This window comes from Python bivittatus, unplaced genomic scaffold (assembly GCF_059951505.1).
Source record: "Python bivittatus isolate LINGU-HERP-01145 unplaced genomic scaffold, Pbiv_v1 ctg000560_np1212, whole genome shotgun sequence".
In the NCBI taxonomy this organism is placed as follows: domain Eukaryota; kingdom Metazoa; phylum Chordata; class Lepidosauria; order Squamata; family Pythonidae; genus Python; species Python bivittatus.
This window is the reverse complement of record NW_028277083.1, coordinates 8,792,473-8,815,364: the sequence shown is the minus strand read 5'-3', so window position 1 is coordinate 8,815,364 and position 22,892 is coordinate 8,792,473. Positions and strand designations below refer to the sequence as shown.

Sequence of the window (22,892 nt, the reverse complement as noted above, 5' to 3'; positions counted from 1 at the left end):
GAAGCCGCTCGGCAGCAGCCCGCGTGCAGCTGGGAAGCCAAAGCGTCCAATGAGAGCCCAAGGAGCGGGCGTCTCGCACGCCTTCCGCTCGCGCCGGGGGGAGGAGCGAGACTTAGGAACGACGCCCACGGAAGCGGGACGTGGAGCGTCTCGCGAGGGACGTGCCCAATGGGAGGAGAGCGAGAGGGCGGCTCCGCCCCTTCTTCGCGCGAGAAGGGGAGGGACGAATGCCGCGGGATGACGCAGGTAGGAGGTGGATGCGGGGGGCGGGGGGAGGCCGCGCAGCGTGGATTCTGGGTGACGCGCCGGTGGAAAGGAAAGGCGGGAGCGCTCGCTTGGGCGCGGATCCAGGGGAATCCAAGCCCGGATTGCGAACGCCGGGAACCGCTGTTCTCGGAGACGGGGCGGTGGAGGCAAACGAGCGCTCGCCTTTGAGGTAAACGGAGCCTGCGGCCTACCGATATTCCGCCCGCGGGCAGTTAATGTTGCTTAGCGCCCCCCGCAAAGCTTCCTGGGAATTCTCGCACAGGATGTTGGGTGAATTACGGTCCTCGAGCACCACGAGCTCGGTCCTCACCTGAGGGGCATCTTTGAACCCAGTGACGGGGGAAGGGAGGGCAGGCCGCGCGTTGCCTCCTCGGGAGGCTCTCCTAAGGGTCCTCGCCTTTCCCCATAATTTAAAACATTTAAACCCAGGTCTGTTGTGGCGGGGGGACATCCTTCCTGAAGCCGCCTAATCCTTTCTGACCTGGAGTGGTTGAACTGGCCTCGCTTTTCATTCTCGTTAATACTTTTCCATCTACCTTCTTTCTCTGTTGGCTATCGTTCCTCGTTCTTTTGGATAGTTACAACAATTTCGTTATTTTTATGTTGCTCTTCAATCTTTTGGCTTCTCAGATTAGCTTTGTGATGTAAAAGAAGGCAACTGCCCCCCTCCCCCAAGTCTTGGGAAAAGGGCATTGAAATATTAACATAAAGACCTTTAAGGTTTTAACTTAATAATGCCCCAAGTATGTGGTGGTCTTTATTAACCTGCTTCAGCGGAGCATGCGGATTTTAATAAAAAGTTGGGTGCAGAAGCCTGAACTTCCTTTGGAACTGACTTTTCATGGAGACTTTAGTATGGACTTGGTGTGGTGGGGGTGGCAAGGATAGGAACGAGGGGGGAAAAAGCTGTTCAGATTCTGAATCTCAATTTTCCTTTCCAAGCTTTTTGGAAAAATGTGGATGGAGGGAGTATGAAGTAGCATGAGTTGATGCCTGATTCTTGTTTTCACATTTTCAGTGTTAAAGCTATTGTGTATTATATTTTGTTTTAAATTTACAAGGTAGTTCTCTACTCCTGGGATTGAAGCAAGTTGAAAGAATATTGCCTTTCAAGTGAAGACTGAAATAAATAGGAACCCCTCTTTTGCAAACAGGAGTTCTGTTTGCAGCAGATGATTATGTGTTTTCTGCAGCAAATATGTTCAAGCATGGCTGATAACCTTTTTTTTTTTTTTGCATTTGTTTGCATGTGGAAGTCATTGTTTGGATGGTGGTTCCAGAAATGTAAATGTGGTTATCAGTGGAAATGTACATTTGTTCAGCTCCAAAACAAAGCAGATCTGAAAGATACTCTCACCCCGTCTTATCTCCCAGTGTTGTTATGGGGAAAAATTGGAGGAAGGAGGGGTATTGAGCTCCTAAAGGAAGGGTGAGATATAAATAATAGTAAATAGTAGGTAATAAGGCATTTTTTCTGTTTTGAAATACTCTGCCTAAGAGGAAAACTGGTCATATCCATAATGGATTTCTTGTTCTGTGATGCTGAACCCTGTGTATACCTTAGGCGAGAGACCTTTTGCTCTCTTGACTAAGGCTGGTGGCTGCCTATCCTCTGACATTCTACCTAGATGATAAATCAGGATGGCCTAAAATATGATAGGACTATCAAAATAATTCTTATTTATTGATTTATAAATCAAACTTCTATGCTGCCCATCTCACTATACAACTGACTCTAGGTAGCTCACACATAAAAAGCATAAAAACAGTTAAAAACACAAAGTTAAAAAGACTACAAATGAAGTTAAAAAGTGGAGAGAGCATCCTTATACCTTTTTCTTTCTCCAAGGGTGTGCATATTCAAGCTTTTCCGTTTTGATAATATGGGACTTTTCTTACAGTGAAAGGCAGCCGTTCTGGGACTAGTTGATTCAAACGTTAGACATACAATGTAATTGAATTTGCTTCAGTATCATTTGCTGTTTGTGCTTAGCTTGTTTTCCGTTCAGGCACCTCCTTATCCCATCCTAATTTTTAACAACTACTGCCTTCACATACACTGTAATGTTTGCAGTAATCATCTCCCAGGACAACTCAGTTGTTGACCTGCTGCCTAGAAGAATTTATTGGGTCACTCATTTGAGTCACTTTAATCGTATTATGGCTTGCTGCTTGTTATGTGATGCTTGTGTTAGGCAGATCTGGGACTATTAAGTATTGAGTATTTATTAGCTTGAGTAACATTTAGGACTTGCTCTGCTAATCATTGTGAAATGGCTGGAAGTGAGGAGTCCTAGGAAGCATGTTAAAATTGGCAAGTTATGGGAGCATTTTTACCCATCAAGAAATGGCTAGCATAGCTGTTACCTGCTCACCCATATCACTGCTACTAGGAACTGTGGATAGAAAAAGGGTTCATGAATTGCTTTGAAACTTTTGAGTTGGAATGGTTGAGCTCTAAAGTAGATGAACTGGAGGGAGAATATTGTAATGTAATAAGCTGGACTTTATTCATATGCAGGAGGTATACATGGTCATTACCATGCTTACTCCGTTCACATTAACTCCATAAGGTGCTTCAGAATTACTGGTCCAGGGTGTCAGGTGACCTTAATATCTTAAACTTGATTTCAGTTTGTCTTGTCATACCATTGACTATACTGTGAAGTCTTAAAATATTAAAAGCCTAGAACAAAGGAGAGAAAAGAGGAAAACAGACAGTGGCTTAACTCAGTGATGGACACACTGTCCTTAGCAAGTACTTCAGTCCAACTTACTTAAGAATAGGTATCTTCTCTCCTGCCTTCCTCTGTATAACTGACAACTTGTCTTCTATGTTCTTCTACTGAAGAATAATTTTGGTGGAAGAAAAATATCTGAGAATTGGCTTTAAAACATTGTGGGTTATTTCAAACCAATTTGGCAACTATCAAAGTATTCTAGATTCTTTTTCTGTTCTGGTTGTTTTTGATCTCATTCTTCTTGGCCAAGAATTACTGTCATGTGTTTCCGATGCTTTCTTTTAGTGCAATGCATGTTCCTCAAAGTCTAGTGTCATAAAATTAGTTTTTCCTATGTATATAGCTTACTATATCTGTTTTTTTCTTTCTCTTTTTAGAATCAAAGCTTGTAGGCACAGCACAGACCTTAATATGTAATGCTTGTCTGAAGGGAAAAAAATTACATTGTTGTGCAGTGAGATGATTAATTTGAAGAGGACATTGTGAGTAACGTCTTGCTTTGCCTTCTAGATTACCTCTCCAAAGAGGCCATGGCACGACGTATGCGCAATAGTAGAGCTTGGCACTATGTCCTGAGTGGAGTTCGCCGAGAGGCAGACTCACAGACGGTAACAGTGGCCTCTGGAGCCCATGGTTGGTCATCTGACACTGATGGGCAGGTAGGACACCATTGTCTTCTGCAAAACTGCCTGTTTAAGATGTAGCGCCACTGGGATACTTGAGACACTTCTGTTAGATTCTGATGATATAACTCAATATAACTCACAATTTTTGATATTTTGATAGTAGAACTCAAGATTTTTGAGCAGGCATGCCATATGGTCTTATCTGCAGAGACACATTTTTGTAAATCCTAACATTGTAAATTCATACAATGATCTGGATTCAGATTCCACATGCAGTGTTTAGAATGCATGTGAATGCATACATAGTACATGTCAGGAATACATTAAATCAAGCACACAGTTTTTTGGATTCATACTGCAGCTGTGTGAGCCCAGGACAAGATGCAGCTTCTTTAAGCACGGTTTAAATCGCATTTTGCCCTTGAATATGGATCTCTGCATAGCCCTAGTTGATAACTAAGTTGGGATTGAATCAAACCTAAAATTTTAATGTTTTATGGCAGATAAAGTAAATCTGTTCTTATTTCTCAGCTGAGATACTAAATTGATGGTTTCAGTGCTTTCCCCCCCAGTTACTTTTTTCCCCCTAACAATGGGAGCAGCTTATTAAACCAGGAAACTCCTTCCATGGTATGTTAACAATACTATCCCAACTTGGGTTCCTGGCTTTTTCCTTTTGAATAATCTTTTTTTTTTTAGTGGAAGAAGCTAGAGATTCCACTTTGGGTTGTAAAGTTATACAAGCCATGGAAGGAAGCAAATTGCTCTTGCTGTCAGGAGGAGAACTGATGAAGTTAATTTTTATTAGAATTCTGCCTTACATAACTACTACAAGGACAGCTTGAATAAAGTATTTTATGTTCTAGTCCTGGGTAATAAAATGTCGGAGGTCTATCTTTCTCTACTTAATTTTTTTTCTAACTCATTCTGAGTTTCACACCAGTTTAGTGTACACCATATTGATGAGTTTTTTCTTTTGTTTAGAAAAGATCAACATTATTAAACCCCATTTAAAAACACTAGGTATAAACAGTATCTTTTCAATTTTGTTGTGATTGTTTTATGTGCTTGGTTGTCAAACATTTATCTTCAAGGGTTGTGTGTTTAACAATTCTGTAACTCAATCTGCATAGAGTCAAATATTTCTGTTGTAATTAACTTCTGTTGTAATGATTAATCCTGGAGTTCATTAAAGCCAGTTACCTTGAGTTTGGGAGGATTTAATTTGATCCTAGTCAGCCTCAGAAAGTTTGTGTAAAAATTAAAGGCATATAGACTTAAAAGTAGGCCTTGCATAGTGAAGTCCATAGCAAATGAACCTTAAACTTTCCCTAGGCACACCTTTGGTTGCTAAATGTTTTTTAGAGAGAAAGAGAGGAAGGGATAACAGTTCCATTTTCTTTCCTCCAGCAGCACAGCGACTCTGATTCAGAGCCAGAATTTCCTTCGCAGTTGCCTTCCATACCCACAGCAATACCTGTGACAGGAGAGTCTTACTGCAACTGTGAGAACCAGAATGAAACCCCATACTGCTCCAGCTTCCACATGGCTCACCGGATGAAAGATTGCCAGTGTGGAGAGGAAGATGAATGTGAGAGAGCTCCCATTTTCCTTCTCTTGTCTCATTGATCATTTCAATCTCAGCTGAACTATAGTTGTATAAATATCTATTCTGAAAGTGACACAGATGCACAAGAGAACATTTTTGGGGAATAGAAATCTTCTCCAGTTTTTGCTACAGAACCCACAGCCCTTTGCCATTGGCTATTCTGGCTGAGGTTGATGGGAGCTGAAGTCCAAAAGTTACCTTCTCTTGAAGCAGATGGTGTATTCTAGTGTGGCATTTTGTCTTGAAAGATCACTGATGCTGCATGTTGAAGGTAGCAAGTTGAATGTCTCCATAGGAGCTCTCACCTCTGAAGCCCTAGAGTTAAATCTGGTTTATCTAGTGAATTCAATGGAATGTTGTAGTTTTGGTTCAGTCTGTAATTGATTATCAACCATGATACAGCAGTTGATAACAAACACATTAGATGAGGCGAAATGAGGGGGATAGAGCAAGTTAGGCAGTTTGCTGATGAAGAATACTAATCTGCTAAATGCTACTATTTTTTTTTTTTTTTTGGCCTAAACCTTAGGAACTAAAATGGAGGGGACTAAAAGCACTCAGTTTTCTTATAAAGTTGAGTTTCAGAAGTAAACAAAGTAGAACATAAAAAGCTGCTCTATGCCAGGTCTACTGACCTGAGTCTTATCTCTGCCTGAGAGCAGCTCTCTAGAGTCTGAGAAAGGTTCATCACTTGCTTTCTGATCCTTTTTAGTTGAAAGTGCCAAGGATTGAGCCTGAGACTTTGTTCATGAAGCGTAGCTTTTGTATAAATGTTATTTATATAAGACCCGGAGGAGGAGGTATTTGTTGGGCTGGAGGATATTATTCTTGTTCATTTTCACCACCTTCCAAAGATTTCCTATTGGCAGTGGTGAGACTGTTCTATTTTTATTTACAGAGTAGTTGTTAGATAAGGTTATGTTAGAACAACTTTGCATGCTCGTTTTCTGAATGTAATGGCAGAGCAGAGTCATGGCTGGAGAAGAGTTCTGAACTGGCCTTAATTATATTGTAGTATTGTCAAGGTGTGAAAAATAATTATAGACTGTTGGTTGAAACAGAAATACTTTTATAAGGCTGGTTGTAAATTCCTTTATTTATGAAATAAAAATGGTGAAGGAAGCCAATCTTCCATGGGCAGCATCCTTATAAAAGCCTTTTAAGGGAAATTGTAATAATTATGCATTTTAATTGGTTTGGAATGGACATAGAGATCTAACACTGAAGAACAAGACTGTGCTTCCTAGTTATGCAAGACTTTTACATAAGGGGAGTTCTTCAAAAAGAACATTTTGTATTTAATATCCTTTCTTTAGTAGTTCTCAGAAAGGAATCTCAACTTATCCACCAAAATATGTACTGTGATATATCCAGGGATAGGTTAATACTTTTATCAACACTAGATCAGTGTTCTTCAAACTTGGCCACTTTAAGATTTGTGGACTTCAACTCCTGGAATTCTGGGAGTTGAAGCTTGCACATCTTAAAGTGGCCAAGTTTGAAAAACACTGATCTAGGCTAATACATTTTCTAATTTTATTCTTCAACTAAGAGCAAATTCACAGGCATAACTTGAAGTGAGGTGGTTTGAGATGTTCCCCATTCACATCACTTTTTCTTCCACATCTTTCCCTCCATAGATTTTGACTGGGTATGGGATGAATTGAACAAATCGGCAAATACTCTTTTGACCTGTGACAACCGTAAGGTAAATTTCCACATGGATTACAGTTGTGGTACTGCTGCCATCCGGGGTAACAAGGAGCTAGCAGAGGGCCAGCACTTCTGGGAAATCAAGATGACCTCACCTGTCTATGGCACTGACATGGTACGTTGGACAGAACACGATAAGTACTGTAACCAGTTTAAAAAAATAACCCAATAAGATTGATCATTAATTACATCTCAGTGGTTTCTGTCGCTGGGAGTTGAGTGACATATACATTCAATATATTATTATGGTTAGTCGTATTGTTTTGTCTTCAATTTTTGTTTTTTAAAGGTCTGCTTTGCTTCTCCAGTTCCAAACAGCTTGTATCCAACTTTTCTTTTTAAAAAATACAGTCAGATATCACAGAGGAAGATCATGCATCAACAAGGCCATTGGCTTGCTGGCATAAACCCCAAATGGCATTGAAATGCTGCCAGTACAGGAGAAGGGCAGGGGTTCTGTAACGTAGGGGCAAATGAGTAATAGCTGTGGCTGGATTTTACTGGTAAGAGGTGATCACACTGGAGTGCTGTTTGTGAGAATTGGCCTTTTTCATGGGGAAATTCTTATATACACATGGGTTGTATATACAGTAACATTCAAGGCTGCTGCCCTTGTGAACAGTCCGATCTATAATCCTCAGTTTTTCCATGTAGTGTCTCTGCTGCCTGGATATGGCAGCTACTGTGAGACGAATATAGTTGAATGATCCATGGGGGCCTTTTTTTCTTTTTTCCTGGTATATGGAAGCTTTTGAGGCTTAGTCTCTGGTATTTCCAGCTAAAGAAACATATGATGGATAAGTCTTAAAAGAACATAATAGTACTGCGTTAAATAAATCTGCTTCACGCAAGGCACTAAGCCATAGACCGGAAGTTTTGGGCTCATATAGCACGGTAAGCCAAAATCAGATAGTGGCATGTGCTCTGTTTCTTTTTCTTTCTTTTTTGCTGAAATTGTGGGTTTATACAGTCAGTGAATTGGAAGGCAGGAAATTGGATAATTATGTTAGAACACAATGTTGTGTCCCTTCATAGAAGAAGGGTCACTGTTGAATCAAGATGGAGAGGTGCTAAACACATCAACCAGCATGACTGCAACAGCACACATGTCAGTTTTTTTCCCCTAAACCACAGTAGTGTTATACTGCTGTAAAGAAAAATAATACAACTGCTTTGGCTGTATATTATTATTGAGCTGTATTTACTTGTATATATTTGTTTTCTTAACTGAGAAGAGTTCATTTCATTTGGGAAAACTGGGAGTGAATAAAAATTTGCCTAAACTAGAAGTAGGCAACCTAGTGCCTTCTGCTTATTTTGAACTACATAGAACTTATTTTGTTCAAGAAATTACATACAAGTAATCCTCGCTTACTGACCACTACTGGGATCAGCAACTTTGTCACTAAGCAATGCAGTCATAAACTGAAAAATCACATGACTGTGCCTGACTTATAATGGCAGTTTGTTAGTTCCATCTGCAGTCATTAGGTGAATCACTGTGGGTCATTAAGTGTGATGTCATGTGACCGTGACTTGCAACTTCCTGCCAGCTTCCTTGTTGACTTTGCCTGTTGGAAGCTGGCTGTGAAGGTTGCAAATGATGATACTGCAACTGTTGTAAATGGGTGTCAGGTGCCTGAATTGTGATCACATGACCATGGGGACACTGTGATGGTCACAAGCTCCTTATTCAGCACTGTCGTAACTTTGAACAGTCACTGAACAAATGGCCAGTAAGTGAGGACTACCTGTATTTGGCTCTGGTTAATAGTGACTTTTGTATGTTGTGTTTCTTCCTCCCACCCTATGCTCCTAGATGGTAGGAATTGGAACATCAGATGTGAACCTAGATAAGTTCCGTCACACGTTCTGTAGCCTGTTGGGCAAAGATGAAGACAGCTGGGGTCTCTCCTATACAGGTAATGGTAGCAAATTCCCTGATGTGAAAGAGAAAAGTTTAGATTTATTTATATCTAGATTTGTAACATACAGTCAGGTCCAGAAATATTGGGACATCGACACAATTCTAACATCTTTGGCTCTATACACCACCACAATGGATTTGGAATGAAACAAACACAATGTGCTTTAACTGCAGACTGTCAGCTGTAATTTGAGGGTATGTACATCCACCTCAGGTGAACGGTGTAGGAATTACAACAGTTTGCATATGTGCCTCCCACTTGTTAAGGGACCAAAAGTAATGGGACAGAATAATAATCATACATCAAACTTTCCCTTTTTAATACTTGGTTGCAAATCTGTTGCAGTCAATCACAGCCTGAAGCCTGGAACGCATAGACATCACCAGACGCTGGGTTTCATCCCTGGTGATGCTCTGCCAGGCCTCTACTGCAACTGTCTTCAGTTCCTGCTTGTTCTTGGGGCATTTTCCCTTCAGTTTTGTCTTCAGCAAGTGAAATGCATGCTCAATGGGATTCAGGTCAGCTGATTGACTTGGCCATTGCATAACATTCCACTTCTGTCCCTTCAAAAACTCTTTGGTTGCTTTTGCAGTATGCTTTGGGTCATTGTCCATCTGTACTGTGAAGCGCCGTCCAATGAGTTCTGCAGCATTTGGCTGAATGTGAGCAGATAATATTGCCCGAAAACACTGCAGAATTCATCCTGCTGCTTTTGTCAGCAGTCACATCATCAATAAATACAAGAGAACCAGTTCCATTGGCAGCCATACATGCCCACGCCATGACACTACCACCACCATGCTTCACTGATGTGGTATGCTTAGGATCATGAGCAGTTCCTTTCCTTCTCCATACTCTTCTCTTCCCATCACTCTGGTACAAGTTGATCTTGGTCTCATCTGTCCATAGGATGTTGTTCCAGAACTGTGAAGGCTTTTTTAGATGTCGTTTGGCAAACTCTAATCTGGCCTTCCTGTTTTTGAGGCTCACCAATGGTTTACATCTTGTGGTGAACCCTCTGTATTCACTCTGGTGAAGTCTTCTTTTGATTGTTGACTTTGACACACATACATCTACCTCCTGGAGCGTGTTCTTGATCTGGCCAACTGTTGTGAAGGGTGTTTTCTTCACCAGGGAAAGGATTCTTCGGTCATCCACCACAGTTGTTTTCCGTTGTCTCCCGGGTCTTTTGGTGTTGCTGAGCTCACCGGTGCGTTCCTTCTTTTTGAGAATGTTCCAAACAGTTGTTTTGGCCATGCCTAATGTTCTTGCTATCTCTCTGATGGGTTTGTTTTGTTTCTTCAGCCTAATGATGGCTTGCTTCACTGATAGTGACCGCTCTTTGGATCTCATCTTGAGAGTTGACAGCAACAGATTCCAAATGCGTGCATTACTTTTGGTCCCTTAACAAGTGGGAGGCACATATGCAAACTGTTGTAATTCCTACACCGTTCACCTGAGTTGGATGTACATACCCTCAAATTAAAGCTGACAGTCTGCAGTTAAGGCACATTGTGCTTGTTTCATTCCAAATCCATTGTGGTGGTGTATAGAGCCAAAGATGTTAGAATTGTGTCGATGTCCCAATATTTCTGGACCTGACTATACATGTGAATTTTTGTAGCTCATGCCTGAATGAGAATCTGTAGATGGTGGCAGGTATAAAAGTGTTTTGGTTTTTGGTTTATGTTGTATGAAATCAGCTGCTGTACTTTGCAGTACAGTATTAGTTTTATTTACTTGAACTCAGTCAGTTGTGCTTGGTTCAGTAAACTATGATTAAATCAATCAGAGTTTAACATACTATGTGAACCAGTCCTAAGGTATGGCTTATAAATGGCAGTGGCTGGTTTACACATCTACAGCAACGTGTTGCATGAACCCAGCCACTTTCTATATCATTTGCAGTTGAATCATAGATGAGAGGTTAGGAGAGGAAGTTTTATGATGAATAGTTGAAAGAGCTCTGTGTGTTTACTCTGGAGAAAAGATTCAGAGGAGATGTATTAGTTTTTAAAGATCTGAAGAGCTGTCATATAGAAGTCATAGTAGCTTTGTTCTTTGGGGCTCCTGGAAATAGATTTAGATCCATGGCTAAACATTTTTGGGGAAACTATTTTAGTGAAACATTAATAAAAGCTGTTTGAAAGGAAATGGATTGTTTTAGAAGGTCATGGACTTTGCTAGAGGAGTTTAGGTAAAAACTAGATAGCTATCTGATGAGGATGTTGTTTTGCATCTCGTATTACAAACTCTGTTAAACAGAGAGTTAAATGAACTCTATGAGGTTCTTTCTACCTTTGCAGAAATTAGAAACCTTGATATTCTAATTGTGAGTGTTCCTTTCCCTGTAGGGCTCCTCCAGCACAAGGGAGAGCGGAGTAACTTTTCAACAAGATTTGGACAGGGTTCCATTATTGGGGTGCATCTGGACACATGGCATGGGACTCTAACCTTTTTCAAAAACAGGAAATGTATAGGTAAGGTGGAAGAGGCCAGATGTGCTTTTAGGCTAACAAAATGTGGGAAATCTATGGATAAATTTATGGGAGCGTCTCTAAAAGGCAATTGGTTTCTTCCATTCCAAAATCATAGACTGTTTATTTGAATAGGGGGAGGAGGGTGTCTGAGGTATAGTTACCTGCTGCTGAAAGGACTACCTAAGTGTTTACCTGTTGAAAACTAATATGGTACGGCATAATGTAGAGTAAATTAGAAGAGAATAATAATAAATTAGAGTAAATTAGAAGAGAATAATAAACCAATTTAATAGACTAGTTGGAGGAAAGTGTATCTGCTGGAGATAAATGTCTCTTAAATGGCAAATAGGATTTTACAGTTGTGTGAAATGAATGTAAAACATAGGAACAATGTCTGGACTGGTTTGCTAAATAGTGGACTTAATTTATAAGTCAGCTGCTCAGGTACTGAACTTGTCCACGACACCTGTATAATTTCCTAGGAAGAATATAACTGGCTTGCGCCTGGTCAGTTTTCATTATTGGGTCCAGAGAAAAGGACAGCAGAACCATGCAGCTGTAGTGGCACTTGTGGCCTAAAGTGGAAGATTCCATCGTAGAAATGCTGAGGAATAAAGGAAGTGCAACTTTACCCCCAGATATGTCACTGTGTGGTCTCTTTTATCCCATTCCATGTCTGTGTGTTAACCTGGGCCTCCTTGCTTATACTTTGACTCAGGTGTGGCTGCCACCAAGCTCCAGAACAAGAGGGTCTACCCTATGGTGTGTTCGACTGCAGCCAAAAGTAGCATGAAAATAATCCGCTCCTGTGCTACCCCCACCTCACTGCAGTACCTCTGCTGTTACCGCCTCCGTCAGCTGCTTCCTGACTATGTGGACACGCTAGAGGTGCTTCCCCTCCCTCCAGGACTCAAGCAGATTTTGCACAACAGATTGGGCTGGGTATTGAGCATGAACTGTGGCTCGCTCCAGACCTCCTCTTCTACCTCCTCAGGAAGTGATTCAGACAGCTCTTGTGGGTCGGATGCTGAGGCACGTCATCGGAAGAGATGCAGGTGGAGGACTTAACTTTTTTCCCCTTTAAAGACAGCGTCATGAAGGACGAGGGGTTCTCTCAGAGTTACAGAGTGACATTTACCTTCGTGATTGTACCCTGTTTGAACACAAAAGCCTGTTCAACTCTGGACAACATCTGCCTTTAGGAGACAGGCAATTTCCACAGCTTCATTGTACCGGTGGCCAGCTGGTCATCAACTCTGGTTTGCCAAGTTTTCTTTCTTCCTGCAGCCAAATTTATAAGAGGGAAACCTAAGAAGCTACCACGTGTGCTGTGTGAATTGCCGTAGTTGGCTCCAACGGTTTGGGACAGAGGAACAGCAGTTTTTCCAGAGCCAAATGGTTCTATTTGTTTTTTAGTGCTTTGGCACTGTTGGTTTTCAGAAGAGAACATTACCTGTTTCAGTGTAAGTGGTATCATGTGAGCCCTGCAACTCTTCCAATTGCTTTGCATGTCTTACTTCTCCTGTATTGAACTATACACAAATTAATTAAAATATATACAGACTTTGATCAATGATGATAGGCTAGTCTATCAACCTTACTGTCCTCTCATCTAAAATAATTCTAATTAGGTTCCCTAATTCTTGATTATTTGGTTCAAACATAGTACCAGGCTAGTAGTTGGAATTATGTGAATGAACTTCAGCCACGGATGCTCCCTCTTTCTCCTTGTTCTCAGGTCCTGTATTTCTTCTTTCACAGCCAGCCACAATTTACTTATTTAGAGGTATTCACATCCCAAGCCTATTTCCCAGGGAGGTAGGTTTAAATATTCCAGTTCTTTCTTTGATTTTGTGACAAAAACTAGCTGCAGTGACATGTACTGGGAGGGCATTTTGCAATTCGGAAACCAGTATCGGTACGACCTTTCCCTGATGACTGCTTATGGTCATATGGGCGGCCAGAAAAGGCGCTCTTGATATTTGTAATGTATGGATAAGCACAAGGGCGATTACAGTTCCCTTCAGCTTCTCCTATGCTTAATGCAAATGGCAAAGTGTGGTTCATTGTGAAAATTGTTGTATAAAAGGGAACAAGACGGCATTGCTTTGTAGTAAACGATGGATTAGTATTAATTTCTGAATTTAACCACTGTGTGATTTGGCAGTATAATAGACTCCCTTCTGAAGTCCTTGTATCATCTGATTAAGTGAAAGGGAACACTGAGCTGCAGTCTCAGTGGAACTGATGACTTAACTGGGACTAAGATTACAGTAAGATATAGGACTAGGTGTTCCTTTTTCATAATGCTTTTCCACAGTTAAAAGATCCATTAACATTTTTATAAACAACCAGATTCTCTCATATTCTCACCAAGGCAGGTTCTGGTTTAGCTTAATATATGAACCCAACAACTGTGCCAAGGACGGCTTCATAAATTCAAATAGAAGCAGCGTAATGATATGTAACAATACTGCAAAATGAGTTTTCCTTCAACAGAAGAACGGGGATGAAAAAAAAACACACCACGGGGATCATTGATAGAATTTTTGCACAAAGACATTTGCTGATTTTGCCAAACTCAAATTCTGCTATAAATCCTAAAGCTTTGACAGTAAAGAACAAACAAGGAGCTAAGGCCTGGCAGTCAGAGAACAGCACAGCAAGGATATCAAGCACCTAAATCTAGGACAACCTCTGGGTTTGTAGATACCATGAAAAGGTAGACTCGACGAGACAGGTCTGGGCCAATCCGTCTCTCCATTTTATTGTCCTCAGTCTTGATCTGGATGTCGCTTAGGAGAAGTTGTCTGTCTGCATCTGTATTGCATTCTCGGTAGGCCTGAAAAAAGCAAGGATACCAAATAAGCATGGAGATCTCGTAATCTGGTCTCAGCCTATGTGAGATTATTCCAATTTCCCCCTCTTTCTCCCTAGCTTTTTTTTAAAAGCCTATTGTCTAGTAAAGAGATCTTGATAGCAAAAGTGGTGAGGTAGCAAGCTGTTGTTTGCTACAAGGAAAGCAGAACTGGAGTGTTGCTAACAAGACTGTCCACCTTCTGTTTAAGGACTCTGCCTTAAGCAGAGTCCAGTGGAGCTAATTAGTTTTGTTATGGCTTTTATCATTAAAGATCTGATCCATAAACAGATTTGTTTTCTTAATGAGGATCCTTATGTAAGCAAAACAGAACCCCCATGGCTAACAAGAAGGTAACAGCAAAAGCAGGACGTGGGTATATTGCCGTGAAACAAAAAATATTTAGAGGGAAAAAAGCTAACTCGGAAATACTTCCTCACATAGGAGAACCCAGTAGGCTTGCAATAATCAGAATCTGACACTGTTGGAGAGAATGGAATGGAGCCTACTAGGAGTAGCTTATCCAGCCTTCTCTGTAGTAACTACACTGCAGCATCTGAGTAAACGTCTCAGTAATATTTTTTTCCCCTTCGCTGAAGTCTCTGTGTCTTTTACTTACGCCCACTTAATCCTACTCTCTGAGACAACAGAATTTGATGCCTGGTTTAGCCCCTATTCTTGAAAACTACCTCCCTTGATTTCTCTTTCCTTCTCTACAGCCAAGACAAAGAAACTGGTGGAATGAACCAACCTGTAGCAGCAGACTTGGTGAAGGATAGGCTTGGGCAATGGCTGCTGCCATGACTGGGCTGACTCGGTTGAACTGCTGGATCTGTTTCAACCAGGTCTCATGGAGCCCTTTCCCGTCCTTGCTAATGTGCACGCCGCTAGCCCATTTGCCTTTGGCACAGAAGGAGAAAGGCTGCTTTTCCTGATGCTTCCTGTAGAAGGAACCATTATGTACAGGTTATACACAGGCTACCATTTTGGCTTAAAGCGATGCAGGAACTAGGGGTGCCCAACCTCACAGTAACCTATTCTGAGAGTTGTCCTGGTCACACTGCTTCCATGGTGGTCAGAATGGCCCATTCCAAGATTTGTCTGGGTCCATTTGGGGCTCAGAATGTTCCATGGTGGAACGTTTCACACACCCCTAATGTGAACTAGGTATTCTCAATGGACCATGCAATGCCAGGCATGCAAGCAAGAGTGTACTTTCTGACTTGTTCTAAATAGAGTGTCTGTAAATCAAGATGTAGCTGTATCAGCAAAACACTAAACATTTTCTTAAAGAAGTAGTCCCTTTGTATTCTGTTTGGCCCTACAAAGACTGTCATGGAAAAGCCTTGTTTACAGGTTAGATTTCATTAGGAAAAGCTTGTGGGATGGCCTTTTGGTTCCTATTTCTCAGTGCAGGAGAAGGTTCGGGGCGCCAAAGCTTTGCCAAGGCAACTGACACTCACTTATAGGGACGCTGCGCTATGGCTCTGGTCATTGCAGAAACATGCTGGGCCAAATCCTGCCACGTTTCCAGGAATAGTACATTTATGTTACCCCGGAGTTGCAACACCACCAGAGCCTGCAGGAGAAAGAGGTGGAGAGACTAAATGAGAGCAAGAGAAACAGGAGCATTTGGCCTTTCTGCATAACTTCTGAGGTTCCAGGGTGCAAAATACTGATGCATAAAAGACTGCCTTTAATTTAGGCCCTTTTCCTGTCCATTTGGGCTAGCTTCAGCAATGATGACTCAACTGGTAATTCCTATTTTAGTGTTTTTGCCATATCACCCTTGACATTACATCAGGCAAGGGATTAGAAGGAAGGGAAAAAAATAGCCGATTTCTATCAAGCATTCTGTGGCAGACAATGGGAAGCAGCTGTTTTTGACTCTTCTAAACTGGGGCATGAAGACAATAGCCGGATTCTGCATGTAGTAGTCAAAGGGCTACTACTTCTGAGAACCTATATAACACTTAGAACTGAGGATGGAGCGATCTTCCAAGAACTAATCTTGATTTTTACTGATTTTGTTACTTCTTTTTGCTGCCTAAAGAAAAGCTCTGATGGAGTAGATGAAAACGGCCTCTCTAATTATTCTTTTTCCCACTATGGCCAACCAGATGCCCGTGGGATGTCTGCAAGTAAGACAAGAACACAAAAGCACCCTCCTGCTTCCACTACTGATAACCTGGATGCCCGTGAGAGAATGGAGCCCTCTACTGCGGTTGATAAACTAGTTTCTACATTTACCTCCTCAATTTGATGCTGTGTCATGGAGTGTTCTGGACCAAGCTTCAGTGTTGCCTCTTCCAGCCATTTCTCCTGTCCAGAGATTGGTGCTTCCTGTGAAAGTTGATGATGCTGGTTATACCTAGGCAGTTCAGAGAAGAACCATAATTGGATAATTAATATTCTGGTATAGTGGTTAAAGTTACCAGGCTAGAAACCAGGAGATTAGTTCTAGTCCGGTCTTGGCATGAAGTCGGTTGGCTGATTTTGGCCCAGTCTCTCTCTCTCTCTCTCTCTCTCTGCCCTGGGAAGAAGCCAGCAACAAACCACTTCCAAAAATCTCGCCGAGAGAACTGCAGGGACTTGTTCAATCACCAGTAGTCAAGACTGACTTGAAAGCACAAAATTATTTTTTTCAAGCTACTGTGATTTGAAAAGTTGCGTGCAGGGAAAGTGTAGGTTAATTTAAGCCCCTGAGGCATTTGGGGCAGTTAATAGTAAAGAATGAACTTGTTTTATTGCCTTTCATTGTTAGAAGCGCTTATATATATTGCTTTTTCCTAAAAAAATCTTAAATGAAAAGCTAAGCAGAGTTAGATCTGGTTAATACTTGGAGGGATGCAGCCAGGAAGTCCTAGGACTGTAAACAAGACTGGAGAGCTAAATTAAGATCTGGAAGAAGGTAACAGAAAACCAGGAGACATGATCAACTTGAGAATCTTCCTTTAAACATTTGCATTTGTTCTGTGTTTAATACCAGCTTACCCTTTTACAACAAAAGCTTATGGCTGAGATCAACCTTTTGACCAGAAAGGCTGAAATCTATGGCTGAAATCCCAGGATCCTAAATGTAGAATTAGACTTACTACATCCAGGCTGCAAGCTGCCAGTTAAATGAACCAGTTCAAGCGAGACTGTTTACACGTTACACCTTCTGAACCAAATTTTCCCTGTGAAGCTGGGAATAGCATGTTTATACCACCTATTTTCAGTCTTTTTATCTGTCGGTAATCTGCTTTATCATAAAAAAGGAATTCAAGGCTGTCATGAAACAAAATGGAAGGGTCAAAGATGGAGCCCTACATTCTGCATATCAGAGATACCCTTGGGACCTGCAATTTGGGACCCACAACTCGCACAACCCAATCTTGTGTACCATTGGTAGGTGTCTAGTCCAATGACAACCATGCTGTAAGATACCGTGGAAGGATCTTCCAAATTGTGAAAGGGAAACAGATGGGTAAGATCTGGTACACTCTGCTGGCCATCAGGACTTGGGTTCTAAAATTAGGAAAAAAAAAAAGTCAAAGATTACAGGAACAAAAAAAAATTCACCTACCAATTTTACATACAAATTTAAAAACAATTTTGGATTCCATGGAAGAAGAGGTGAAGGAGTTCAGACCTCAAATGTGTTAGCACCTATCTAATTTAGATAGGTGGAGGGGACAACATTAAACCTCCAGGTAATTGCCTTGTAGTCATTTTGCCAATGGTTATCAATGGCACAAACCTTCCCTGGTGTGCTTTTTGAGGGTGGATTACTGTGATAGATTATTTTCAGAAATGGTTCCCCCCTTCTTAGCATTAGTATTGTAATAGTTATTTGCACTTTCGAACATCTTCCTTTGCGCACCACCACTTGGCTATCTTACTTTCTTCAAAGATCCTTTCAATCAGTTGAATACACTTGTATTCTATTTCCAGGTGGCTGATTTTGAATATGCTTATTTAAAACAAATCTTGGGGTACTGATCTTTCCTGGATTAAAATCAGCCTGGATATATTTTTTTTTTTTTAGTGTGTACTTCAATATATGACCACTTGGGTGCTGTAGAATGCCAGGACCTATTATATCTTGCTTACAAATTTGAGCAGTAACCTGGCTGGTGCAGAGAGGAGGAACCCTTTTACTCTCCTGGCTGAGTATATGCAGTGTAGGTTTTTTCCTATGTGAGAAATAAAATCTGTTCTTTTCTATCATACCTTTTTTTTTAATTGTATACCTTGGCTCACCTTTCTTCCCTGCTCACCTTTTTGCTTAATGCTTCCAGTACTGTCCTCTTGGATTCTGCCTGCTGTCAATCTAGCTTTCTAGTGCATTTCCTCTTAATTATTAGTTCTTCCACACTAAAGCTCCATCTCCCTAGGTGTCTGGAAATAAGATAAAACTCTGAAACATACCATCTTCTTCTCCCCTCATCCTTCTTGTTACATAAGGCACAACAAGCTGAGAATCAGTCTTTGTAAGAGCAAACTCAGGCAACGGGGGCCAGTAAAAATAGAGCAAAAGAGGACCATCAAGCAACTGGGAGGAAAGCCAACACTTGCAAAAATGCCTTAAAAATAATAACTTTAAGAAGAGTGAGAACCTGAACTAAATGAGAATTGGGCATACTTGGTAGCCATGGCATGTTGAGCTGCAGGGATAACAGAAAACTGATTTAGGAGAATGAAAGACTCCTTGAGCAACTTACAGTTTAAAACCATCTTGGAGAAGGGCCTGCCTGGCTGGCTGGCTGGCAGCATTCCTGCTAGGGGCAGAGGATAAATTGCAGTATTTTACTGGAAGTTCTATTTGTGTTTCACGTACTGCATTAGTGCTCCCGTGCTTTGAACATATACTCAGAACATCCAGTGTAGACATGAAACATACTGAACATGAAGATGGCCATAAATGTTCTTAACCTTCCTCTGTTAAACGTGCAAAGGACTGCAAAATGAACTGCTTGACTAGAACAACTGGAGTCAGCATAATTCATTTTTTCCTATTTCAGGCCCAGAAAAGGTTCTTAAGCTCTTGGGGCAGATGTAAGGCTGATTTTTCTTTTTCAGCTTGCCAATGTAATACATGGAAGTTGCTTAACAAGGGCTACAGAGAGCACCATTTGTATTCATATTCACAACATCAAATGCAAATCAAGCTATTGTACAGTACCTGCATTGATGAGAAAAGTTGTCTGAGAAAATATGAAGGCTGCATCACTAGCAGGACCTCACTTTCCACTGCAGTCTTTTCTTGACAACCATCCTGCAGAAATAAAGTTAACCTTTTGCCAGGAGAGAGAAAAGAAGGAGCAACTTTGCTAGCTCAGACTAAACATTTATTAAACCCAGCATCCCTTCCTGACAGTGGTTTGCAGAAGCAGAGAAGAGATCCTGAAGCAAGGTGCTCTTAACTTAGCCTTTCACCAGCTTCAGCCTTGCATTTTTGTCTACCCTCATGGATTTCAAATCATTTTTTAAAAATACATGGTCATAGACCAGTTCACATCCCAGTTTTTAGTGCAACAGTCTAAAGAGTATCACCAATTTATAGCAACAACAAGGATTCAGTTATAAAAAACAATGTTCTAATGAAACATTTAATTGCCCTCCCCCCGGCAAATTAGTAACCTTTAGTAAGGGAAGATAGGTTTTAAATATATAGATTACATAGACATTACCCTTTCTGCTAGGACATTTGGCAAGACAGATTTATTAGCTGAACAGCCACAGGCCAAAGGATTATTAAAATCAGTGGGAACTATACAATAATTGAGAGAAGGAAAAGCATGGGGGTGAGTTTCATAGCTGACATGCCTATTAGAGATCAAATATGGTATAAGTGAGCCAAGCCCAACAGAGACTGAGTCTGGGAGTCCATTGCTGTATTTACTATTATATTCCTTGACTGCTTTGTGTCTGTTTCTTCTATTAATCTCTGTGTAGGAATTTGGCAGCCATGGCAAAATAGGTTAATGGATCAGAGCAGTAATCCAGAGCAGCGCTTCATGCATGGCTGTCCCCAACTTCAAATGGAGAAATCCATTCTAATCCAAGTATGCTGCTGAATTTCCCTTCAAAAAGCATTGACAATAATGCATTTTAGTAGTGTTGGGGCCAACTCTCTTTGATGTGATGCACAGGCAACCCTAAATGAATAAAAACCTTCAAGGACTATGAAAAGCAGAAGAGCAGAAAGCAATTGAACCATCACACAAACCCACACTCAGTCTTGTTTCTTTGGCTATCCGTGGATTTTCAGTTCAGATACTTACTGAACCAGACATGCTGCTCAAAATCTTTCTCTTCCAGGTTATGCTATGTGGAATTATCTGGTGTTCAATATAGTATTTACAGTCCAAAGAGCCCAAAACATCCAGCAAGATATCAGAACCAAGGTGCTCTAGAAGACCTGAAGAGAAAGGATAATAAATGATCTTTTGGCGGCATCTCAACTATAACGTGCAGTACTGTGCCAAACCTCTTCCCTCTACTGTAATTCCAAAATAATGAATTATTCTGCTGAAACTGAAATCAACAGCTACAGCTTATCCTAATGTGAAACATGGGCTTGGAATAACCCTTTTTCCAGAATTTGAGATGTTGCTGCTCTTCTAATCAAATGCAACAAGGAGGTGACTTTGTTTTCCTCTATTCTAACCACTCCACCTGCAGAGTCTTCCAATTTTGGCTTATTTTTAGCTATTGCTTTAAAATACTGGTTTTAGTCTGTTTATTGGTCATTTTATGTCACTTGAAGTAGAATCTGAAAGCCACCTTAAAGGCTATTGTGGGGGGGGGGAGCGGAAAAGAAACATTCCAGAAATCCCTCTGAGTAAAAGATGGGAACACAGAGCCAGGTTGGTGTCGTGTTTAAGGCATCAGACTAGAAGCCAGGAGACCGTGAGTTCTAGTCCCACCTTAGGCACAAAGCCAGCTGGGTGACTTGGGCCCAGTTGCTCTCTCTTTGCCCTAGGAAGAGGCATGGCAAACCACTTCCAAAAATCTTGCCAAGAAAAGTGCAAGGAATTATCATTATTATTATTACTAGAGTGCCATTTTGGTATAGCAGTTAAAGGCATTAGGCTAGAAACGAGAGACCACTAAGTTCTAGTCCTGCCTTAGGTATGAAGCCAGCTGGGCTTTCTTCTGAAATCTTGCCAAAAAAGCTGCAGGGACCTGTCCAAGTGGTTGCCAGGAGTCAACACTGACTCAAAGGCACCAAACAAACATGGGAATAACCATGCAATGCAAACACGCTACCTGAATCCACAGAGACAATCATTTGTTTCATGCACTGCTCAGGTCGAAGGAATTTCAAGGCAGCTGCTACTTCCTTTCGTCTCTCTTTCTCAGCTGCAATCTGCTTTTTTATCTTCACTTTTTCTTCTTTTTTGTGCACCCTCTCCTTTTTTTCTTCTCTTTTTGCCCGGCCCATCTTGGTTTTTTCCAGGGACTGCTTTTTCTTCTTTCTCTCTGGACTTGAATTACAAGATACTGTTTGGGTCGACGGAGTAAGCAAAGGTACTGCCTTTGCTTCATGCAGCATCATGCACGGCTCTAAGTTTTGTCTGTCTGGACAGCCCTGAGCTCCAACACCTGAATAATTTGCAAAAGCGGTTGAGGGTTCTGGTTTAACATCACTGTCTTCTTCAGAATCAGAGATTTCCCAGGTGATCACTCTTTTAACAAACTGGCAGTTTCCATCAAGAGCAACAGTCTTCTTTTCTCCCTCCATGGTTTAAGTTTACCCTCTTGCTAGTCTATGTTACCAACTGAAAATGTTTCTTAAGAAAAACAGGAGCACTCACAGAATTCCAGCTACATTTGTAAAAGTATCAAAAGCTGGGCATCATTTTGCCTTTCAGGAAACTTACAAGAAAGCTTCCGCCTGCATTAGAGGTAAGAATCTACATTCTCGTCAACATAAACAGGGACAACCAGAATGACACCGTCATTGCCAAGACAAACAATCTTCAAGTAACCTAATTAAACATCAGCTACAAGTCACCAAACCTTGACCAGAAAGCCAAGCTCTCCTGGCCCCCTTTCATTAACGCAAATCGCTTCGAATAAAGAGCCCTCTCTCACAATACCGATCCTGTGGATAAGAAGCCTGTCATAGCAGCCAACCTCTTTACAGAATCTCTGCCCTGAAGTCCCTCTATTACGCGCTCCAGTTGAGCGAGGCTTCCCCCGGTCCGCAGGCCTTCCTAGCGGCGCAGCAAGAGCGAATAAAGCGTTTTATCTGGGTCGCTGGAGCAGGGCAGCGGTAGGGAAGGCTGCGGGGCATCTCTCGGGGGGGAATGAAAGGCAGCAAGGAAGCCGCACGTCCAGAATCTCCCTCAGGCATATCAGCCACAGCAATCCTAGGCCTGGAGGTGAAATAAGAGAAGGCATTTCGTTAGCCAATACGGTATATATGTACGTATCCATCCATCCTGATCCCTGTTGAGGAAAGGCTCTTCTAGCAACCCTTTACTACTTGGAGTGGGGAATAAAAGCGCGCCGAAATGATCGTTTGGCCGAAGAGGAAAGACAGCAGCCCAAGAGCAGAAGGAAGAAAGCGAAGAGAAGCAAAGCAGCTCGCAGGAGTAATCGGGATCACCCTTCGAAAAAGTAAATACAGTATCAGTTTAGAAAAGGAGCGGAAGTGTTGCCTGCCGGACCGTTTATA

At 41.5% G+C, this 22,892-nt stretch overlaps 2 protein-coding genes across 4 annotated transcripts; one reads left to right on the top strand and one right to left on the bottom strand.

Annotated features, from left to right (window-relative positions):
- Nucleotides 1-102: 102 nt before the first annotated feature.
- On the top strand, nt 103-12,924 carry SPSB3 (splA/ryanodine receptor domain and SOCS box containing 3). 3 transcript variants are annotated; one of them, XM_088148145.1, is made up of 7 exons: nt 103-246; nt 3,519-3,667; nt 5,048-5,225; nt 6,884-7,071; nt 8,776-8,878; nt 11,239-11,364; nt 12,083-12,924. In XM_088148145.1, exons 1-7 carry the CDS (start codon nt 228-230, stop codon nt 12,430-12,432), a joined length of 1,113 nt encoding a protein of 370 aa, XP_088004271.1. In that variant the 5' UTR covers nt 103-227; the 3' UTR covers nt 12,433-12,924. The 3 variants fall into 3 exon arrangements, with proteins under 3 accessions (XP_088004271.1, XP_088004270.1, XP_007426373.1); XM_088148144.1 differs by having other exon boundaries at nt 104-246; nt 5,045-5,225; nt 12,083-12,922; XM_007426311.4 differs by lacking the exon at nt 103-246 and adding an exon at nt 262-436 and having other exon boundaries at nt 5,045-5,225; nt 12,083-12,921.
- A 3-nt stretch (nt 12,925-12,927) lies between these two features.
- On the bottom strand, nt 12,928-22,874 carry EME2 (essential meiotic structure-specific endonuclease subunit 2). Its single transcript, XM_007426315.3, has 8 exons — nt 21,479-22,874; nt 20,491-20,627; nt 19,389-19,481; nt 17,607-17,731; nt 16,472-16,592; nt 15,685-15,800; nt 14,973-15,162; nt 12,928-14,206 (listed from the first exon to the last, which is right to left on the bottom strand). The coding sequence occupies exons 1-8, from the start codon at nt 21,951-21,953 to the stop codon at nt 14,036-14,038; spliced, it is 1,428 nt and encodes a 475-aa protein (XP_007426377.2). The 5' UTR covers nt 21,954-22,874; the 3' UTR covers nt 12,928-14,035.
- Between the last annotated feature and the right edge of the window lie 18 nt (nt 22,875-22,892).

Coding starts and splice junctions, on each gene's coding strand:
- SPSB3 (XM_088148144.1), top strand. Junction 5,226..6,883: donor GTGTGGAGAGGAAGATGAAT/GTGAGAGAGCTC, acceptor TTCCCTCCATAG/ATTTTGACTGGGTATGGGAT. Junction 11,365..12,082: donor CAAAAACAGGAAATGTATAG/GTAAGGTGGAAG, acceptor ACTTTGACTCAG/GTGTGGCTGCCACCAAGCTC.
- EME2 (XM_007426315.3), bottom strand. CDS start 21,953: ATGGAGGGAGAAAAGAAGACTGTTGCTCTTGATGGAAACTGCCAGTTT. Junction 16,593..17,606: donor GGACTAGACACCTACCAATG/GTACACAAGATT, acceptor TGAACTGCCTAG/GTATAACCAGCATCATCAAC. Junction 15,163..15,684: donor ATAGCGCAGCGTCCCTATAA/GTGAGTGTCAGT, acceptor TTCCTTCTACAG/GAAGCATCAGGAAAAGCAGC.